General features: G+C 38.4%; 1 protein-coding gene across 7 annotated transcripts in view; it reads left to right on the top strand.

Annotated features, from left to right (window-relative positions):
* LOC119661291 (embryonic polarity protein dorsal-like) overlaps positions 1–22,452 on the top strand; it is a 240,952-nt gene that overhangs the window by 153,513 nt on the left and 64,987 nt on the right. For all 7 annotated transcript variants that reach the window (XM_038070570.1, XM_038070577.1, XM_038070574.1 and 4 more), the window contains one exon: positions 10,399–10,440. In XM_038070570.1, coding sequence (XP_037926498.1) covers positions 10,399–10,440 — 42 coding nt within the window. The remainder of the gene's footprint in view (positions 1–10,398; positions 10,441–22,452) is intronic.

The following is a 22,452-nucleotide window of genomic DNA, read 5'->3' on the forward strand; positions in this document are numbered from 1 at the left end:
AGCTTGAAAAACCGTTGCATATTGTCCCATAGGAAAGGCCCACTTCTCGTTTTTATTCGGGAGGTAGACTCCGGCTCCAGAACCCTCTTCTGTTTTCGAGCCATCGGCGTAGAAGACTTCCATATATCTCGCCACGCATTCCTCTGGGACTTCCCAGTTCTTTCTACGTTTCAGGGTACCAAACAGATGTTGTATGGGGACACGAGAATCAGAAGGCATTATAACAACTGGAATCAGTCCTCCCAGTAACTCTTCCAATGGTCCGTGCCCTCCACATCAGTTGTTTCCCCATAGATCTAATCGAATTAGTCTATGAGCTGCCCTCATTGCAGTGCTTTGATCAAATATATCCAGGGGCTGCAAATTGAGTAGTGCATGCAGAGCTGCGCCGGATGACGTGCTCATGGCACCAGTGATACCCAGACACACAGTTCTTTGCAGTGCGGCTAGTTTACGGTGGAAACTTTTTTGTCTCACTTTAACCCACTGCACTACGGATGCATATACGAACATCGGCCTGATGATGACAACGAATATCCACATTACCACATGAGGCCTAAGTTCCCATGTCGAGACAAAGGTCTGCCTGCACAGCCCATAAGCTGTGAGAGCTCGTCTCATCTTTACCTCTACATGTTTGTTCCAAAGAAGTTTTTTATCTAGAGTGACTCCCAGATATTTCACTTCTTCGGAGAGTTGAAAGGTAGTACCCCTCATCTCAGGGAGGCAAACTCCATCCAGTTTTCTCCTTTTTGTAAATAGTACCATTGTGGTTTTATTTGGATTGACTGAAAGACCATGTCTGAGTGGCTGGCATAGAAAACATTTTGTTTTAATAAAATTTGAATTTATTATTCAATACAGTTGTCTTCGAGGGCGATACAACGATTATAGCAGTTATACAATTTTTAAAGTATTGGTCTTTAGCCCCAAAATAGCCATCAGTTTCGGCGATTACTTCTTCATCGGCGCTTCATTTCTTTCGAGCGAACATTCTCTTGGGGTCTGAAAACAGGAAAAGTCGCTGGAGAACAGAGCTAGTGAATACACTGGATGCTGAAGTAATTCGAAGCCCAATTCATGCAATTCTGCCATCGTTTTCATTGATTTGTGATGCGGTGCATTAATTAATGAACAACACTTTCTTTTTCTTCAAATATGACCGTTTTCCGCGATTTCATTCTTCAAACGCTCCAATAACGGTATGTAATAGCCGCTGTTGATGACTTCCCCTTTTCAAGATAGTTGATGAATATTATACCACGCCCTTCCCAAAATACTGATGCCATAGGTTTGCAAGCCAACTTTTGCGTCTTTGCACGCTTTGGAGTCAAACATTCATGCACGATATGTCCAATACGTTCCTTTGATATCTCTAGAATCTCAACTTCACTTTGGGGTCATCCAGATTTGTTTTATGGATATAGATGGATGCAATACTTGTAGCGCCATCTGTGTGCTAGCATGCGAACCTTTCAATTCAACTTCATAAGAGTTATATTGACCTGAAACAATCCTAACTAGAGGCAGGTGGAAGATGGGAGTAATTTCCCCAAAAAAAAGTAAACCTCTAGGTGGGCCATCGTCTTGTTGTCCTGTACTTGTTTTAGACACTATAAGAGAAAGCGCTAGGGCGGGTGGTGACTGTCCAGGGTTTTTGATGATTTGGAACCCTTTCAGACAATCTCACTATAGAAGCTATAAATTTGCCCAAATCTGCTTGGCTGAAACTGTGTGGATGCCAATACATCAAGTTCAGCCAGTTGAAAGCAAATAGGAAGGCCCAAAGAGTGTGGAATGAAGCAAAATTGCTAAAGAGATAATAAAGGGATCCGCATAATTTTCAGCCCAGGCCCAGGTTTTCTCTATGTGGCCCTAACCCAAAGTAAAAATGTTCACAAATATCTTGGATTTTTCCCTGCAGTTTTTAATACGGTCAGGAAACGCATCACACGCTACATACAAGTGGATAGGCTAGAGAATTTGCCAGCCATTATGTCGAAGATATAAAGTAGGTCGGTCTCTCTTGTATTTTTTCACCAGTTTTTGGTTAACGACAGTCGACCAGTCCATAGTTACATACAACTTCCTAGACACTTTCACGATAAACAGCTGCATCCAATTTTGATGTTACGTTCCACAACTAGGAACGGAAACTGACCATTGACACTTATTGCAGCCAATATCAACATCATGGATACTTTCTGGCGGCCGTTCAAAGATGCAACTTTTCAAATAACCTCTGTGCAAGTATACCTGATTGTTTGGTTGATTAAGGTGTTGCTCGATGTGAAGCCTTAGCAGAAGCTGCTAAAAATCGAGCAGCATTCCACTTGCGTACAAACGAAGCATTTCCTCGACTCTTTTTCACTTTTGCAAGATACGTTGCATGATTTGTTTAGATATGTCTAACCCGACAGCTATTTTTTAGAAAGTTTCATTCAATTTCGGCCTTCCGGTACGTTTCTGGAGTCTTTTCCCAGCCACGTTCTTTCCATTGATCAATGCTACCAATATCATTGTAACAAAAAATGGTGCGCAATACAGAAGATTTATTCGCAACGAATTACTCTTTCAACAGCCTCTTATGGCTTTCTAGCTGTAACAATGGGCTTGAACCCCCTCCCTTTCTTTCCAGGCTAGCTTCGGAGCTTCACTTTTGTCTTCTTCCTTTTCTTACAAGCTTAAACTCGTGTTTTGTGTATCCACTACCACACCAGCTACGTGTATCAACTCATGCGGAACATGTAACCAGCAAACCTGACAATAGACATACCTACGTCTATCACTTTTGCGGTACCACCGCTTAATTCCATTTATGCGGATCGTGTCTACACAAGTATCATGTCCTGAAAGCTTGCCCATCAAGCAGTTCCTTTTCCGCACGGAAGCAATGGTCGATTCAATCCTAATTGGAAATTTTGGGCTTCTGTGTTTGTCAGGCTAATCTAGTACCTCTTCGCTAACAGTTTAAGGACTATCAGGGTACTGAAATATCCTTCCCATAATGTGACGCCGCACTCAAGGCCTATGCGATGATTCTGGCTCCTATATGCATTCGATACCCGATCGATTAAAAAAATCCTTAATGGAAGACAGACTAGTAGAGTTTCTACTCCGAAGACTGGGACTGCTGCCCAACTGCGTGCAACCGAGCGAAACCTTAGAGACCGGTTATTTCGCAGAATCTAGTGCGGAGGTGGACATACAGTGCATCTCTAGAAATCTGCAATCTGAAGATTTTGATTCAAGTTTGATTTACTAGAATTGCCTACTAATTGGGCATATGTATTAAGATCCCCAATTCTTCTGATACGGTGACAGGTTTCAGAACATGCACAAGCCCCTATGTCCAAAATGTCGCATTCCAGTCCCTGTCATCAGAGCATTCCAGAGGTATCTGTATGGTTATGACGATATCTTCTGCGCCGGTAACGCCGAAAGTTACGATTTTTAACTGAACCGACTTATTGACTTTAGCTAACACGGATTTTACAGCGCCTATAATTACAAGAAAACCAACGCTTCCGTTTCTGAGGCTTTTGTTTGTAAAACTACAATACCAAGCCCTAAATGCTCCGCACTCCCTTTGCATCAAAATTGGCGAGAACAATGCCCAATCGATGTCCCTACGTCCCTTCAACCTTCATTAAGGAGATTTTCAGCCGTCTTTTGAAGGCTAGATTCCATGCAAGTCTCCAGTAAAGGATGCTTTCATTCTATTCGCGCTAGATAAAGCAAGGATGAGACTTTCAAAATTGGAGGGCCAGCACTCTATTAATTCGTGACCATGCCACTCTCTCTGATGAACGGTGTCACTCCTACCCACTTTTACCATCAGATTTTATTATATTTGGATGACTTGTGACCCATAGAGAACTTCGACCAGAACTTCCTGCTCTTGAGCGAAGTAGCTCTCTGCAAGGGACACGCTGGCTTGACATTAAACGTCTGTTCGATACTTGGGGCTCATCATTGGTAACGAGGCGATTTGTACCAATCCTGGTACGTGCCACCATAGACTTTATGCGTCAAAAAACAGTCAAACAGTTCCGACAATACCCTGGAATATGTCGGTGGTATCAGCGATTTGTGCTGAATTACGCTTTACTGAACGCACCGTTGACATACGCTTATACGCCTCTGTACTAGGCTCGGGAATGTGGAAGGGTCCTTTTGGGCACTTCAGTTCTTTTCACGTCATGACCAAATTTTACTATATGAAGAAATCTCTTTCATTCAATTCTATTATTATTTTTCGCTCATATATTTAACATTGATCATTATTAAAAGAGTTCATATCAAAAAATCCGGGGATGAAAGCCTTTTTCTTTTTAGATAAAAAAGAAAAATCAGAAAAACGCAATTTTACTGTAGCTACAAATGCCAATTTTTGAGACTTCCCAATCGCTTTATTATTACAATCTAACTGACCTTTCTAATAAAAACTGTTCAATACAATTCCTCAATCATTTATAATTAGAAAGCTTAAAATATATGAATCAATGACTTGAAAGATTACTTTTACCAACAGAGAGCATAAGCCTTTATTTTGAAACTAGACTCCAATTACACTTATCGTATTCGCCTGCATATCACAGATTCAAATATTTAGATAGTACAATATAAAGTTGAAATCCCCAAACAAAAAATTGTTTACTTTTAGATGTTTTTTTTATAATGGCTGGTTTTTTTCCGTAGGAAATTTTCTAGCGTTCCTATTCGCATAGAAACTACTTTTTCATTTAGTCTGCGAGGTTGTGGAGTCCATTAAGTATTAGAATTTCATTCTTAAGAAACCGGATTGTCAGTGTTTTGTGTCAAACGCCGAGAACTCATTAAAAAAATGCCAATGATTTAGCATGGTTAAATTGAAATCAAAAATCTGATTTAATTGTTGGTAACGGTTTAGAACTAAAAAAAAAATATCTTTTGGAAAATAAAGAAGTTTTTTTCTTAATGAAACAAAGGCTGCATAAATTATAGCTTCTCAAAACCCGTACCGCCTCTCGGTAAAAGAAATTTCATTAACCGGGGCCTGAATTAGAATAGAAGTCTCTGATTTAGACATCAACATGCAGGCGGAAACCATTTCTAAATTGTAATTAAATTTTCAAAAATAAAGGAGATGCATATATCAAAAGAGTCCAGTGTAGTGACCCTGGAAGCCTTGGAATGTTAACTAATATTAATTTAGAAGTTATGTAGCAGCTATCCCATATATTAACTTACGCGCAACTTGTCTGTGAAATTCCCAAAGGGATGGACTGGAAGGCCATCATAATCAGCTATCATGATTCCGATTACCTTCTTGGCGTGACTAGAAAGCTGTTAAAACAGTCTAGCTCGATCGGACACACAGAACCTAATTATCCGGATCACGTGTAGGATACGGAGGAACACCGACCAAAATGTAAATTTGTCTGGTTCATCCCAACCTATGCATCTACTCCCGCGAGAGGAGGTTCACTCACATTGGAACGTGGCAAATGTAATGTCGAATGGAGCAATAATACTGAAATACCCACTTCCACCTCCCCCCCTCCCTACCACTTCCCAATTCTGGCCCACTTATGGCTCTTACCTTTGATCTCCTCGCTGACCTATGGAAGTACCCGCGGAGCTAGACATCTACACACGTAAATCGACAGGATGGTCTACGAAAGCAGTGAATAAGCGCAATCTTTCAGGGAAGTGGGGCTAGACCAGGCTAATATACCACTTCCCCTTAACACAATACATCCGGAAAGCAGGTACCGTATATACCGAGGAGATACACATTGCCCAGTAAAGAATATCAAATCAGTGCCATATGTTGGACCGACCAGAAATAAAAAAATGTTCGTCGATGGAAACCTACAGAACCCTTTAGCTTCGTATTCAGTATATCAAGGGGTAATGATTCAAGGAACTCTGCCCAGAACCGGGCATAAACTCATTCAAAGGCCGCCAGTTTCCATAGATCACTTTCCTTGATATCCGGTTGAACATTATCTAAAGGCTATTTCCTCTGTAACTGAAGGGTACTGACTGTCTCCAGAGTGGGCTTCCCACAATATACTGAGGCAAACTGCTTAAAGTATACAATGCGATAAGGAATAGCAAAGCGCAGGGCCTGAACAGCATGCCGAATAAAGTACTGAAGCTAGCGGTGAAGCCTAGATCACAGAGGTTCACTGTTTGTGTAAAACAAAACCTTATTAAAATCGGTTTTTTGCCTGTCTGCCTGTCTGTCTTTTTTTCATACGTTGGAAGGTGGAAAGGTTCAAAATCTACCGCTGGCTCCTACCATATGGTTATGTGAAATTTTTATTCACTAAAACCACCTCGTTTTCTTTCGTTCACCCTGTGGAACTCCCAGTTCGGTATTAAGTCGCGAGGCAGGATGAGTTATGAACTGCTTTTTCTTCTATTTGCTTCCAACTTCAAAGACGGTACAACTCTCAAGATCAAAGCCGACGGCTTTGCCTAGGACCACCTATATTTGGTAACATTCTTGCCAACAATGTAGCCACTCCGAAAGCTTTGCAAAGCCAATTATTGTCACTCCTTTGGGTGGTTGCAACTTTAAAATTCCGTCATACAGTATGATCCACAGGCCTCTCCTTCCGAGAACTGATCCTTGTGGAACCCCGCAGGTTGTTGTATACATCTTAGGTCCATCGTCCGCTCCATTTTGTGGTAATAAAGGCATTCTTCACGTCGAGAGTGACTACCGCGCAAGATTTATTGGCCTCCAATTCTTTTTCCGCAATTTCTGTCACCGTGCTGATGGCATTGACAGCAGATCTTGCCTTTCGGAATCCGAGCTTCCTGTCTGAGAGGCCATCCACCTTTTCTTCTAGGACTTCTTCAATGGTTACCTCGGGAATTTCACAGGCATCTATCTGGTCGAAGTCCGCTTCCTTGCATAACCTCTTGAAGTGTTCAGTTTTACTTCTAGAGATGGCTGCTTGCAATTCTTTCCTCGCCTTCTTATAACGGTTGTGCAGCTCTTCTGACTCAGGCCGGTTTCTGCTACATCCGCTGTGTCTTCTGGCTTTAAGGCAAACTTTACAAAGTTCTTCGATTTCGGCATTCCACCAGAAATTGGACATTCGTCTGTTGAGCACCGTGCGGCGTGGCATGGAAGCGTTACACGCTTTTTGTATCTTTTCAAGAACCTGTGCCACCTTTTCTCGTGCATTTCCCACCGACATCGCTTCCTGCAAAAGTATTTCCTCGAACATTTCTTTATCAAGTTTTTGGATGTCCAACCGATACATTTTGCAGTTTTCTTGATTCGCTTTGCTCCTATCATACGCTCCATCTGGAAGATCATAGCCTGATGGTCACTGTACGAAAATTCCTCGCTCACCTTCCATTGGAGATCTTTAGATAATGTATCGCTAACAAACGTAAGGTCTATCACCGATCCCATATGCCATCTCCGAAAAGTTTGGCCAGAACGACATTCAGACGTGAAAATACTTCGAGCAATATGCGGCCTCTAGCATCTGTCTGTCTGTCTACCAGTCACATGCATTTTTCTCGGAGACTGTTGCAGTGACTGACACCAAATTTGGTAGAAAGGTGGAAACTGTGAACGCTCACGCATACAATGAGTTACATCCTTTTATGTCGAATTTAAGAGGAAGTCCCCACATATGCAATAGAGGAGTGTAACTTTTTTTAACACCAAATATAGTCATGTGGGGTATCAAATGAAAGGCGTCGGCTAGTACTTTCCGAAGCGGGCCTTAGTTTTTACATTTGCTGGAAAGGTGGGGAGTTTGGGGGGTCGAAAATGATCATTTATTTAAGGGGGTCATTCTCAGAAACTGCCCAACCGAAAAATCTGAAAAAATTCAGGAGGCTTTTGCTATTTGGTGGCTAGGTTTCGAAATACCTTCCATACAGATATCCGTTTAAATAAAGTTAATAATAGTATATTACCATAATTTTCCGTAATTAGCTCCAGAACCCCCTTAAGTTCATCCTAGCACCATAAAATTGCAGCAATGTAGAGTATATTATAGAGCTTGATCCTACCATGTTTGGTGGAAATCGCACTATTGCTAACAAAGTTATAATAGGTCAAAGTTGTTATTTCTTTGAAATTCAAGATTTTGAATGTCAATATCACCCGAGAGCTGATATTCTCACAGACTATATGCATATATTACGTGTTACGTACTAATGGGACAAATTCACACTCAAATGTCTTTATAAAAGAAATATACAAAACCTTGCATACCTGAAGCATCCGGATGCTGGTTTCCCGACTTGTTTTTTTACAGACTTGCACTCAAGCTCCGAGAATCTGTTAAGGATACTAAATTACTTGAACTCAACGCCTAGATTTCATATATTAAAAGTTCAGTATAATTTCTTAAAATTTTTCTGTAAATGCAAGTTTGCCACATTTTAACTTGTCTTTTTGGGTCTCTACTATATCTCCACCAATGTCGGAAGCAAAACCCACTTGAAAATTCAAGATAAATGTGTGCATTTCATACTTCTACATATTTGAATAGAGTTTTATTCCCATTCTCAATTAGTATATTCCAACTTCCACACAGATGAACCGATAAACAACTAGACCAACCCTTAAAACATATCAGCAACCCCAATCTCCCCTATGCCAAAATAAATCATCAACCCAGATAGACAGTGTACAAACTTCTGTCTTAGAACTAAGATAAAATCCGTGCACAGTAGATATGCGGCCGCGAACCCGTTGTCGGCACATCATTACTCTAAAAATACATTATGTTTGTACATCAGCTGAAAATCTGAATCCAACCCCACAATTTGCCCACTTTTTCTGCATTAAGTTGACCAGATGTCGGTCAATATCTAATCTAGTATTTTGCTGACGTCTAAAATTTCAGTGGTGACGCTATAACATTTTTATACAGACATCTTCGATATATCACGTGTTGCGTCAATTTCCTTCCCTCTAATATATGTACATAAGAATTATTTACGAGATCGACGTACCAACATACATATATGTGTTTTGCACAAGCATGAGATAAGTTCATGACATACCACAGGGTAAATGGGGCTAGTCATAACCACCTCCCCTCAGTCTGCTCATTCCAGGTGGATGGCTAAATTATGGTTAATAATAGCTATGAAATGCGGGACCAGAATAGCCCATCTTTTATTACGTAGGGCAGTGATAAAGGGCGACGATAAAAGTATCACATTAAATTAGATCTGATTGTGTAATATGTGGAAAATCGACAATTTTGTCCGTGTCATGTCTGGGTCCGTTGTGTGTTAAGACGATAAAGCAGAAAATCATTGCCTCTGAAAGTTGAATGGGATATAATGAAAGGCGGTAAAAGGAAATTCATAAATGGAACACCGAAAAGACGTTGAGTATCTAAGAATAGTATTGACAAAGAATTCTGTCTAGTGATGGTTTTCATCAAGCTGGAATATATATCTTTAAATATAACCTTTTCCATTCAGTTTGTTGTTCTATTTTATTTTCATTCTGACCAACTTTTCAGTCAGGAAAAATATACATCTTTTGAAATGTATCAGCTCCATGTTTATTTTCGCCAACGTACTTTGTTCTTTCTTTATACCAGAAGACTTACCGCACGTACATACGAGCATATACTTTATGCATTTAGATATTTTACCGATTTTTCTTATAAATGCAAGATGTAGTAGATATTTCAAGAGTCCTGTTTTGTTTTGGTTACTAAGTAAACTATGACATACCTTTTATGATCTCCTCGTTGTCAGTAGAATTATTTTACTTTGGCTGCGCTCATCTAAATGTATATAAAATGAGAATTTAATGCAATTTTATATCACCCATAAAACTACGTTATGTTGGACATAACGTGTTGCATGCCAAATAATAAACGTATGAAACGACAATGTTCCATCCCATGCTCTTCTACTCCCCCCGTGAGCCAAGTATTATAGTTCGCAAGGAGATACATTACGTACAAGCATCAAAAACTTTTCACGACTCTCTTCGTTGTGATTTCTTTCCACGTCCAAATTCATCAAATCGAAAAAAAAGATAACAATGTCTTATTTACGTAACAAATTTTTAGATTATGCATAAACGATTACTCACCTCACTAGAGTAGTAATGTAGTACGAGTATGTGCTTATATTTGTGGTACATTATGCCGAAAAAAAAATCATTAAAAAAACTTACTGAATATCTTTTGCATTGTTGAGTTTGACTTATGCATAGTATGTGAATTGGATACCTTCAACAATATCTCAAAGTGTAACGGAAAACTTCCAGTAAAATAATTAATTGAAGTGGGAAACTCTGATGATCACGATACAATCATTTATACAAATGCTATGAATACGTGCTTCAACCTAAATCTATCTTAGCATTCAATCTAAAACTCTTTTTTCCTTCTTTCATTGCAGATACAGATGATGTTACAGATATCATCAATATAAGTGATGTCAGTAAGTATACAGAAAACTTGTTCCGATTTAGCTTAATGATTTGATATTAATTAAGTTGATAATTCAGCTACTTAGCTAGCTATTAGGATGTCTGTGTGTTCTCAACTGAAATATTGAAATCTGTTGCTGAGAAGATTTCGTGATTTCAAAGAAGATTGCACTTAATTTTCATTGCCAATATGTTTATCTCTCCCAACACTCTGGGGGTCAATTGACAAGCAAAGTAGGAGATAATAAAAACTTTTTATTTAAAAATTAATCTAGAATTGGTCTACAAAAAGTGAATTTTTGCAATTTCAAATATTCGAATTGCTCTCATCATGTTCTGGATGTATCTTCAAAACTATTCTAGCTTCCCGGAAACGCTCATTGTTTTATTAGGTTGTACTTCTAAATTAAATAAAAAATACAAACAAATTTGCTGCCTCTGGTTGAATAAACTGCAGCTTCATTTAAGATATGGTTCCTCCTGGATCCGAATATCTTTTATCGGCTACTTCTTTGTTTGATCTTCACCGTCGTTAGTCTCACTTTCAGCCAAAGCTATTTATTGATTTTTATTACCAACATCTTTTGTCTTAATTTTTTGTCATCAGTACACGCATTCTAGCTACCTATTTTGTGTTGGTGCTATTAGCACCTTCCACAAATAACGTGGAGAACTGCGGTTTTTGTATTTTATATTTCCTGTTTGTAGTATCGGTTTAGCTTCCTGCTCACTGAGGGTGATGGCCTACTCCGGAGTCGCCCACTTGGATGTCCTCATCTTTTTCTCTTATGCTGTGAGTTACTGTTACTGACTCTATAGGCAACTAGATAGGCGGATGATTGTAGTGCCGTGAAATCAGCTATGTAACAGTGCAGTGAGCCACAGCATCGCCAGCAGGTGTACGATCAACCGATATTGGATGGAGATGAACGCAAAGTTGACCGACGAAGAAAAAGACCTTGTAAGACATTTACAAGAAACAATTTAGACAATTTGGAGACTATAGAATCGGACGCACGATAGTTGAGTTGATTGAGGTTCAGTCTTTCAATCTTGTTGTCCCAGCTTCGAACCTAGATCGTAATTTGTGTATCCATTAGCAGGTCTTAGTTTCGTCCCAGTGATATCATTGAGTTTGAATGGGGAATCTTATGGGAAAACAGAAGTTTGAGAAATATGGAAATAATCTGCCAGGTATTCACAATTTTATACCACTATTAGCATCGAGAAATTGCTTGTCTTAGGCACAGGACAAGTGCTTCTATAGATACTTTCACGGTTCGCCCGTGACTACTTCAGTTTGTCAGAGAGCTTTTGTTGATGGGTGAAGAACTTAGAAGTCACCCTGGCAAATTCATCAATTGTGGTATAATCTGATATAACCGCATTGAGCGTCCACCAGTTAGGGAATGCCAGAAGAACGTCCTTCGAATAACTTAATCCCTCAAGTATCATTGTAAAAAAATTCACATATCCTTTCGCTGCGCCGGTCCAAACAGAGGAATTCGCGCGAACTTACCGAAACAACATAATACGAGCTAACCTGGAATAAAAATAAAAAACAACCACGGTTCCGAACCTAAGCACCGCGATCGAAAGGGAGAATCCACGACGGATTGCATCCTCGATCAATGTTCTTTCTGCCTGAGATGTATGGTGAGGCACAGCTTTTAAGGTTCCCACCCTGCTTTGGCATCTTCAGGCCATTATATTGGAGATGCCCCTTTTATACGAGAGTTTTGCAGGGCTAGAGAGGAGGAAGGGGAAAGGACGTCCAGAAATTAAGAATATTCACCTAAAATTTATGGAAATATACTATAATTTCGTGCAGTCCATTCCATCAATATAAAAAAAATAATAAAATAAGAAGATAAAATTATATAAATAATGAAAAAAAATCTTAAAGGAAAAGAAAAAGCATAAGAGAAAACCAAAAAGTAAATTCTTAAAAAAAGTATGGTAAACAAAAAATGATAATAAACGTATGAAAAAAATGCACCACCTTCCAAATACGCATTCAAAAATAGAACACATAACATTGTCGGGACTCGCCCTATTCCATGAATGTTCTGTTTTTATTTACTCCTTTTGAACTAAAATGGTCGAATCATTGACTATGTCTTTGAAAAACGCTGATTTGAAACGCACGGAATACTGTGGAATACTCAAGGCTGCGCTCGACATGGCGATTTCACGGTTTTCTCAACTCAATCTGTATAAAACTTCACTCTACAACAGCTTTGTCTTCATTCTTCTAAAGCCAAAAACGAACTCCTATGTCTCCCTGACCAGTTTTCCATCCAATCAGTTGGTCCCGCTCATGTTGCTAGGCTGCGAACACTACAAACATGGAGCTTGGTTCTACCGTCAGCAGAAACGCCACCTGAACATACAAATGTTTCAAAGCCTTCGACTTTTTGTCAATTAATGGAAATACGATGACCAATCAGACTTGGACCTCCGGTTTGTTGGTGTAGATTTTCAGTCCGTCTTTGTTTTCTTCCTTCCCCAAATCCAGAGCCACCTTATTTTGCTCTGGTAATGAATAATATTTTTTCCGGAACGCTCACTTACATAGAACCGATAAAGAACAAGGGAAGTAGTAATTTAAACTTCGTACTGCAGTTAGCTTGAATCCAAGAAAGGCCGAAGGAAAATCCCAATCCGTTTCCATAGTGTTACCTTAAGGATTACTTAAACCTAACTAAGGGAAGCCTTATGATGATAGCGAGTATACTCACTGGTCACCACAGGGTAGCTCGAATTATTTAATGACATCACCTGCAGATTCTGTAATGAGGACAATTAAACATTCTTGCTTATCCCGGGGCAATGTTTGGCACTAGTTCACAGCTGGAAAACATACCTGGGAGAATATGTAATACCAGATAAAATGGCGGCATCCTAATTGTTTGTCGGTTATATATCTAAATGGCATGGCTTTTCCCTTCAAATCACCTGTTTCATTTCCAATTTATAGAACAGACTTTTCTTGAATGGAAAAGATTATGTTGGAATGACAAATAAAGTGGCTACCTTTTTCCATAATTTCTAAAGATTTGTGTCAAACAAAAGCTTACTAGAATTGATTCAATGTCTGTCTATCGGTCTGTCAGTCTGTCACATTCGATTTATTCGGAAATGGTTGAAGCTATTATTACGAAATTTTGTGAGAACATGTGGTCTGTGAATTCCTTTACATAGAGTAAGTGGCGCCATTTTTGTTGAATTTAAGGGGGCTGCCTATACATGCGAAAGAGGGGGAGGTGTAAATGATTTCTTCACTGAATATGGTCATGTAGGGTATCAGATGAAAAGTCGCGTACTTTTCGAAAATGGTTTTATTTTTGATATTGTGTGAAACATAAAGGACTGAAGGCTCAAAATATGTGCCCCGAAAAGTATAACAACTCTCGTTCTCAAAACCTAACCAATCGAAAAATCTGAAAAATTCACAATCCAAGCCTTAAAATATATCCCATTCCGATACCCCTAAGTTCATCCTAGAAACACAAGTTTTGGTATAAGTAAATTTGAATTTATTGCAATCTGAGGCGTGTATGGCGTCATCAACATAAAAAGTGAATTGAACGATCAAGTTAGGTATATCAAGGAATATATTGAATTTCTAGCTATCTACGAATGGAAAAACATGCATAGGAAATTTATCGTACAAGATGAACACAAAACATTTATTGCTGAAACGTTCAGTCTCTGGTATTCCGACTTGTTTGTATCTACATATTGTAGGTGAACTTCTTCACTTCCAGTGTAAAGCGTATAAGGTTGACTATACAGTGCTTTTCAGATCAAATTATTTGTGTAAACGGCTCTTTAAAAGTATAGCACGATACACAGGAAATTGGCATGCACTATCGTTCCTTTAATAGGAAAACACAAGACCGTGAAGCGTCTAGCTTTCTATTATAACAATGCAAATTTTGAACTTCTGTACATCTTAAATAATGCCCAGCTCTGCCCGTTTAGAGAAATCTTGAAAAATAGTAGACAATTGAATCTTTATACATGGTTACTAATTACCCCAGAATGAGGAATAGCACGTCAACCCCTCTCGAGCGCTATCGTTCACGGTTTGCTACAGGACTTCGTTTGAATCTTTTGAATCTTTTGCTACGCAAAAATAAAGCAGTCACACCCCAAAAAAAAATCAACCCAATCATTTCCGACTTGTTGTCTTTCATCTAAGCGTCAACTCTCATTTCCTTTCTTGTAGATTTAGGATGGACATTAACTCCTAATCAAGTAATTTTATTATTATTGGATTCCTTTTTGTTCCAAAATCTTCCCGAGAACTCGTTTAATTCTTTCTATTAATAATCTTCCCAATTATTGAATTTAAAGGGACACATCCTCCTCCACTCCTACTTTTTCTACGAGAAGTTGCCATTGAGTATTACTTCAAGGGAATTTTCTTTCCGCTTTTCACTCTTTCCTTCCGCTATTACATTTCCCCAATGATTTTCTGCCTGATTATACTACAAAATATCCTACAATCTCCAGCATATCATACTCCCGACCCTTAGGTGGTACTTCACATCGCCGTGTTAACGATCAATTTTCTCAATATAGAGGTCAACATGTGAAAAGCGAATTTTCTCTTACTCTCATACAGATAAAGCGCTACCCCCCTTATCCAAACCAAGAATACTATTGGTGACACTTTTTAAAGCGCTGCGCATTCTTGGCGCCACTAAGCTATAAAGTCAAATTCACATTCCTCTGATTATTTTTAAGAAGAAGAAATCATTAGTTTTCCTTAGACCATTCCAACTATATCTCGCAGTAGTCATTACCACTAGATAGTTGGTAACTGGCGTTGACGACTGACATGAATACTAACCGTATGCTTTTTTGTACGGTTTGCAGTCAAGGTCTTAAACAGTGCGAGCTCTATCATCTAAGACTACATTGTTATATGATAGCGAGAGTCTCATTAACTTACATTTTACCATCTTCGTATTGTTTAACGATAAACAAGAATAGTAAATTCTTTGGCAAAACTGATTATATTGCCTAGTTTGGCCGTCGCCGGGTACAATGGGCCACTACGGTCTAAGTGCTCCCCATCTCAAACTTCCACGGTACATCACGTTTCACAGGAAGGTCGTCGCCTCCGAGTTCAATAATATCTCATTGATCAGGAACTTGGCGAAATCCAAATGGTTCCATAAACCGTTCTTGCAACTTATATTTTGAAAAATCTGTTATTAATTTTTTCCTCTGCAATCTTTCCTATTATGTCTATAAAGCAGATAGCTCGCCCAGCTGCTTACAAGGTTTCGGCAATAAAAACATGATCTACATTTTCTATTGAGCGAGAAAACCCTTTTTACCATGTACACCTCAAATATGCTGATAAATCTGACAAGCTTAGAAGCTCTATTTTGATCGTACCATCGACCTCCATGTTCGGACTAAACTTAGGAAGTGAACTCTCGTTAGCGCGAATTACGTGACCATAATAAAAATACCTCTCTCCCAATTTTTCCAGGATCGGTGCAACCCCAAATAGATCGTGAATATCCTGATTTCGGATGTGATCAAGGCGTGTTACGCCACTAATCTAACGCAATATGTTCGTCTTCATTATCGCGAGACGCTGTTCATTGTCTTCTTTAGTCTGCCAACATAGAGGGCGATAGGGCGGATGACATTGTGGTAAATTTTGAATTCAAGACGTTCGTTGATATGTCGATCTTGAAGAGCACCAGTTGTAAAATGCTGCATAGATGTTTTTCGCAAATCTTCATAAGTTCCTTCTGGTTATCGCAGCTGTGTCCACAACTTCTACCAGGACCTCTGAAAAAGCATCCTCTTCTAATGGTTTTAGAAACTAACCCAGCATTTCAATGGTCCCTTCTGCTAGGTCGATAATGCTCATTAACCAACTAAACCATCCTCCTAGCTACTATGTGCTAACATACATATGCATATCAGATTTACTTTTGAAGCTGAGCCGTGTATAATCACTATCTCCGGTTCCACGAAAGTCTTCAGTGAAAACACAGCCACCTGGTGTCTTGAGCTCAATCTCCTTGATCATAATACGTTTTGCACATCTTTCAAACCAAGAAGAAATAGCATTTTTTACTTCATCGACTTTTGAAAATTTCTTTTCCTGAAGTTCTCTTTCATTTTTGGTAAGAAATAATAATCGCTAGGAACTAAATCTGGATTATATGCGGGGTGATTCAGTATTCCAAACCGTAGCTTTTGAATGGCAGTCATACGCATAGACGCGCTATCGTGCAAAATCAGTACATATTTGATTCATTTTCATCACATTTTCCCCTTTAGAAGATCTTTAAATTTTCCGAAAAGCCCAGAGCAGTATTCGTTTATGGTTTTTTTGCTTTTGGTTAATATAATTGCTGGCGAAACTCAGAAAAACTGTAGCTATAAGTTGTCCAGCAGACTGGAACACCTTGAGCTTCTTTGGGGATAGTGTGTCTTTTTTGAGCGATGCATGAAGTCTTGTTCAGACTCAGATTCATAATCGAAGTTTAATCTCCAGTGACAACCTGGTCCAAAGTATCTTTTTTGTTCTCATTCAAAATCGTGCGGCAACATGCAATTCGCAACTGTTTCAAATGATGCGTGACCATTTTTGGTAGCCATCTTAGGCAACTCTTACACATGTCAAAATGGTTGTAGCTAATGCTCCAAACGTTACTTCTTCAAGCGGATATCTTACAATATTATATTTTCAACTACTATGATATTTTCTGCATTGTCAGCCGTCACAGCGCGCAAATGACACCACTTCCAAAAAGACTTTCAGCAGATTTGTTGCCTGGTAAAAACTTATCACGGCGCGAGATTCGATTTTACCCATGGTTGCACTTTTCTAACAGATTGACACTGACATTGACCGCAGTAAATAATTAGATGATTTATGCACAACTATGTATTTAATGAACCCATTCGTTAATACGGAACGACCTTGTCTTCCACTATTCAAAGATCTCGTGGATACTCTCTTCCATTGTTGCTTCATCAATATATTCTTACCTGTTATTCTAAAAGCTGCTCGACATTACAGAAGTAATTCCCCGCTGTCTTGTTAGCAGCACTTCTGCTGCTTCAGTTGCAAATCTGCTTTTCAGGAACATCTCATTTGTCTCACGTTTTTCTCTAAAGTCTACCACCTCTGAAACGAATTTGACTTACGGAAAAATGCTGCCATTTACCACACCACGTCTTTTAGAGATGATAATTAATTTGGGGCTTAAGTTTAAGATTTATCTGTTTTTTTTTTTTGGGTTTGTGCCTCCTTTTGTCCCGGAAACTCCATTACTTTCTTTGGTTTTCCTACTCTCTGCAACCATTTGGTGTCATGCAAGAATTCGAAAGAATCATTTACTCATCCTCTACTCCTTTTTTCGACTTTTTCGGTCTCTTTGAACTTTAAGAAAGCGATACTTTTTCCTGTTTTGAAAGTGTTTTCCTCTTCCTGTCGCTGTTTTGCAAAACTATAAAACTTTCAACTATGTTTTGCTATGTTTGAATAGTCTGGTTCAAAGTGTGCCTGTCCCTTGTGAACTTAGACAACTAAATTGTCTCCACTCCGAACAAAACGAAAAATGATTCTTCGAACCTCTATTTCTCTGCTTCGTCTTCCGTAGGGTTCCAACTTTTCTCCACTCCTCGATATTTATAGATTTTATGAGAGCTCCGTCTATATCCGCTTTTCACCACCTTTTGCATCAGCGGAAATTGCAGGATTGTGGCACTTTTCCTAGAAATGATCTAATCCTAGCTTCTACTATATCTTCAATCCAAGTGCCATCTCTCCAAAATGACCCAACGACCCATAAAGGACATCTTTCCGCGCTTCTACAATGGATGCTCTAATGGGTGACGTACTATGGGAGTTGGGTCGAAAATTCAAAATTTACCATGAAGGGACTTCCTCCTTCCCACCATGTTTGAAGACCAGGAAGATTCAAACTTTTCCGAAGATTCAGTACCATTATTCCCGTTATTCCAAAAGATATCAAAATGGGATGCATTTTGACGAAAATCTGGATATAGGCGGACCATCACAGTTTTTACGAATTTGAACTATATAATTGTTTCCATTATGACTGTACATTTTAATATTTCATTCCCTTTCTTTGCAACCAACAAAACCTGTTTTAAAAAATACTTTTATTAGTTGTCCTAGATAGCTAGATTCGGAAGAATTATGTTTACAGCCCTTTTTCCATGCGTACGTGGTATTTAGTTACTTAGACTCAATAACCACTTCTGAGAAAATACACGTGATATACAACTAATTGACAGACATTAAACAAAAAAGATACTTGAACTCAAGAGCGGTAAAAACATGTACATTTTCTTGATTTATGTAAATATATAGATATGTACTTCCTGAGGGATCAGCTTTAACAAAACCTACTTACATATATGTAGTTATGTAAACCTACATATGTAACATAAATGTAGACATATAAATTTCAGTAACCATTCACTAGACTACAGACATATAATCAAGAGCAGTTCTTTAATTTTTTGTTTTATTACTTTCGAGAAATCCGGAGTAATCCAGAACGTCCACTTCTTTTATGAATAAATTACAAATAATTGTTAATCCAGTTTGGCATTTTTTATTCTATATTCATCACCCAAATTCCATGCTAAACGCTGTAGATCAAGTTCAAGATCAATTTCGTTAATAAAAAATATACGATCAATATTTTACCAACACAAGAAACAGCGAAAATCACGTTTTCTTCATGCGCCTTTTTGCGACATCGACATTCAGGGGATTCCCATTTCCCAAAACTCCGTGCAGAAGCAAAAATAAAACAAAATGAACAAAGTAAAAATTAGGTGATTGTATGCATCATCTGGACGTTGAGTTTTAGTAGTGAATATGGCCAAGCTCTCTAGAAAGGTAAGTAAGAGAAGAAATGCTTATTCATCTTTACAACAACGGTCAGATTGAATCTAACCAGATCTGCCTTGGATCTAACTGAGAAAATTGCAAAAAATCGATAGCTTACAATACAAGTAGTACCTATGTGCATATGTACACTTATGTATATGTTGATGGCATACATGATAAGTATACTTAAGATCTTTGACTAAAAAGAAAGAAAAACACCTCATTCTCCATTTGGATGATTTCGGATTGAAAATCATATTAAAGCAGATTCAGGAAAGTTACAGTTTTTGTTATTCATTTCCTTCAGACCGCAGAGTTCATCGGGGAATTGGGGGATGCAATAACGCAAAAATATGAGGATAATGTGTCTCGAGGTTAATTAACTGTTATTAGTTTTAATGACTGCTGCATCTCTTTATTTTTTGTCGGCTTTCTAGTTCCAGAAATAGCAGCCAATTATTCTTCACCATCGAATATTACTGTTCAACTATTCATGGTATATAGTCCATTAGCGGAATATTAAGTAGTAAATGTAACAGAAAAAATCACATGGTTTGAGCATTTGAGATAATTGAAATGCTTGTTTTGGTTAGAAAGTGCGATGGTGATTCCTTATATGTGAATGGAAAGAAACAGAAAACAACTCCGCGTGTATGTTACCAACGATTCCGCCACAAGTTTACTTTATATACATATTGTAATCTTTTCAATTCAAACGTTTTAAGCGACCCCCATAAAAAAACAAAATTCATATTGTGCCAATTTCTTTACTTTCAAAGGCAAACTAGAGAAGGTAACTGATATCCTTTCCTAATAATCAAAAGACTGAATTAGTAAATTGAGTCGAAGCAGGACAGTCGCACATTGCCTGCAGAATTTGTTCAGCAAACGATGGCAAAATGCATGTGTAATTAGCCTTGACGCGTAGGAGTGGCCATCTCGAGTTCACTGTTACCAACCAAGCATTCAGAGCTTTCAAGCAAATTCATAGTTCAGCGAAGATTCGTCAGCACAAGTCCATGAGTGCTACAGCAGTGTACAATATAATAGGTCACCACATCCATTTCCATTTCGCTAACTATGTCATATATATATAAACTCTCGCTTCGGGTATAAAGGTTTTGTGTTCATCTTATGTAAGAAACTTCAACGCACATTTTTCTATCCGTATATAGTTACAAACCAACATATTCCTTCATCATTCATTCATTCATTCATTCAATCTTTTCCAAATTACAAGATATACGTACATATTACAACCATAGATGTTATCCTCACTCTAAACAAACATTTCCAAAAACTGTACATATGAACGTATATAAATTGAACGTACCCATATTTCCGATTTACTTCGTGCACAAAAGCATACATATGTACATACATAGTACGTATATTAAATGCGGCTAGTTTAATGTACAAAGATATCTATCTGAATTAGATACTACCCCCAAACTTCATTAGCACGCATATACTATCTCTATCTGTTTGGAGTAACTGATATTCATACACAAATGACTAAACAAGTCGGGAAACCGGAAGCTGGGCGCTTCAAGTATGAAAGGTTTTGTTTGCTCCTTCTGTGAGTATGCGAGTATGTGAGTATATATGAGTGCAGAACTATCCAATTTGTACATAGCCCGTTATGTATATGTATTTAACATGTCAGACTACTCACTTTAGTGGTAAAGTAAATTTTGAGCTATTGTAACTTTGTTAGTAATGGTATGATTTTGATCAAACTTGGGGATAATTTGCTTTTATATTCTATACTACTACCAACTTTTATAACTCTGGGATAAACTTAAGGGGAGTTTTCATTCAAATTCCCCAAACATATGGTAATATACTATTATTATCTTAATTTAAGCAGATATCAATATGGAGAATATTTTAGGCAGCTTCATGATTTTTTTTCAGATTTTTCGGTTAGGTAGTTTCTGAGAATGAGTCCGTTAAACAAATCATTACTTTTCACCCCTCCCACCCCCGCCTTTCTAACAAATGTTAAAATTAATTCCTTCTTCGAAAAGTACTAATCGATACCTTTCCTTTGATACCCAACATGACTATATTCGGTGCAAAAAATGTTTACACCCCCCTTTTGCGTGTATGGGGAATCCTAAATCTCAATGGAGAAGAATATTGCTCACTGCATGTCAGGGCGTTCGCAGTTCCCACTTTCTCACCAAATTTCGTGTCAATCAGTACAACCGTTTCTGAGAAAAGTGCGTGTATCAGACAGACAGACAGATAGACGTACAGACAGACAGACGGACAGACAGCAAACAAAACCTTACAAACTACAACAAATAATTCTTTTCGACCCCATTCATATGAATGCACAAAATTCACCAAAAATGGCAGTTTCACCCCCTATAACTTTGTTAATAATAGTTATTTGTGCTTATATTGCAACCGGATGTGTTTTGAGGCATAGATTTCGTAGAGATGCACCACTGTGATTTTTTTCAGATTTTTCGGTTGGATAGGTTCTGAGGGTACAATAGATGGCAGGCTCTTACCAATTTTTGTGACAATCGCTCTAACCGTTTCCGAATAAATCGGGTGTGACAGAGAGACGAAGAGACAGACATCGACTCGACTTCTAATAAGGTTTTGTTTCACACAAAACCTTAAAAATCACGACAAATATTCACTATGTATTTTTCTGGTGTGAGCAGCCCAGACAAGCGGGGTATGCAATTTCCTCCCGACACGAAATTTTACGGGGATCCGGAATAAAAATTTAGATAACATAAAGAGGGGGGACATCGGGATCACCCCGCATAACTTTCACCCCAGATGCGGATTTTTTTCTGATTGCGCCTAATATATATTCCAATCTATCAAATTGTATATAACCTTTCTCTAATCTCCTAAAAGCTTACTCCGCCTCTGAGCTTATCAATTGTGCAAACTTTTCCCTGAATAGTTTCTTTCTGTCAAAGAGGAAAATGTCCATCGCCACGCACCTGTGGAGTATACTGAACAAAAGATCCGGTGGGTAAAATTCAGTTTCAGCACCAGGCTTTATATTTACTTTTACAATTGCATCTATGTATGAAGCATCTTCACGTTCCGCTAACCAAAGCATGAGCTTGAATTTTAAGCA

Source organism: Hermetia illucens, chromosome 1, assembly GCF_905115235.1.
Source record: "Hermetia illucens chromosome 1, iHerIll2.2.curated.20191125, whole genome shotgun sequence".
Classification (NCBI taxonomy): Eukaryota; Metazoa; Arthropoda; class Insecta; order Diptera; family Stratiomyidae; genus Hermetia; species Hermetia illucens.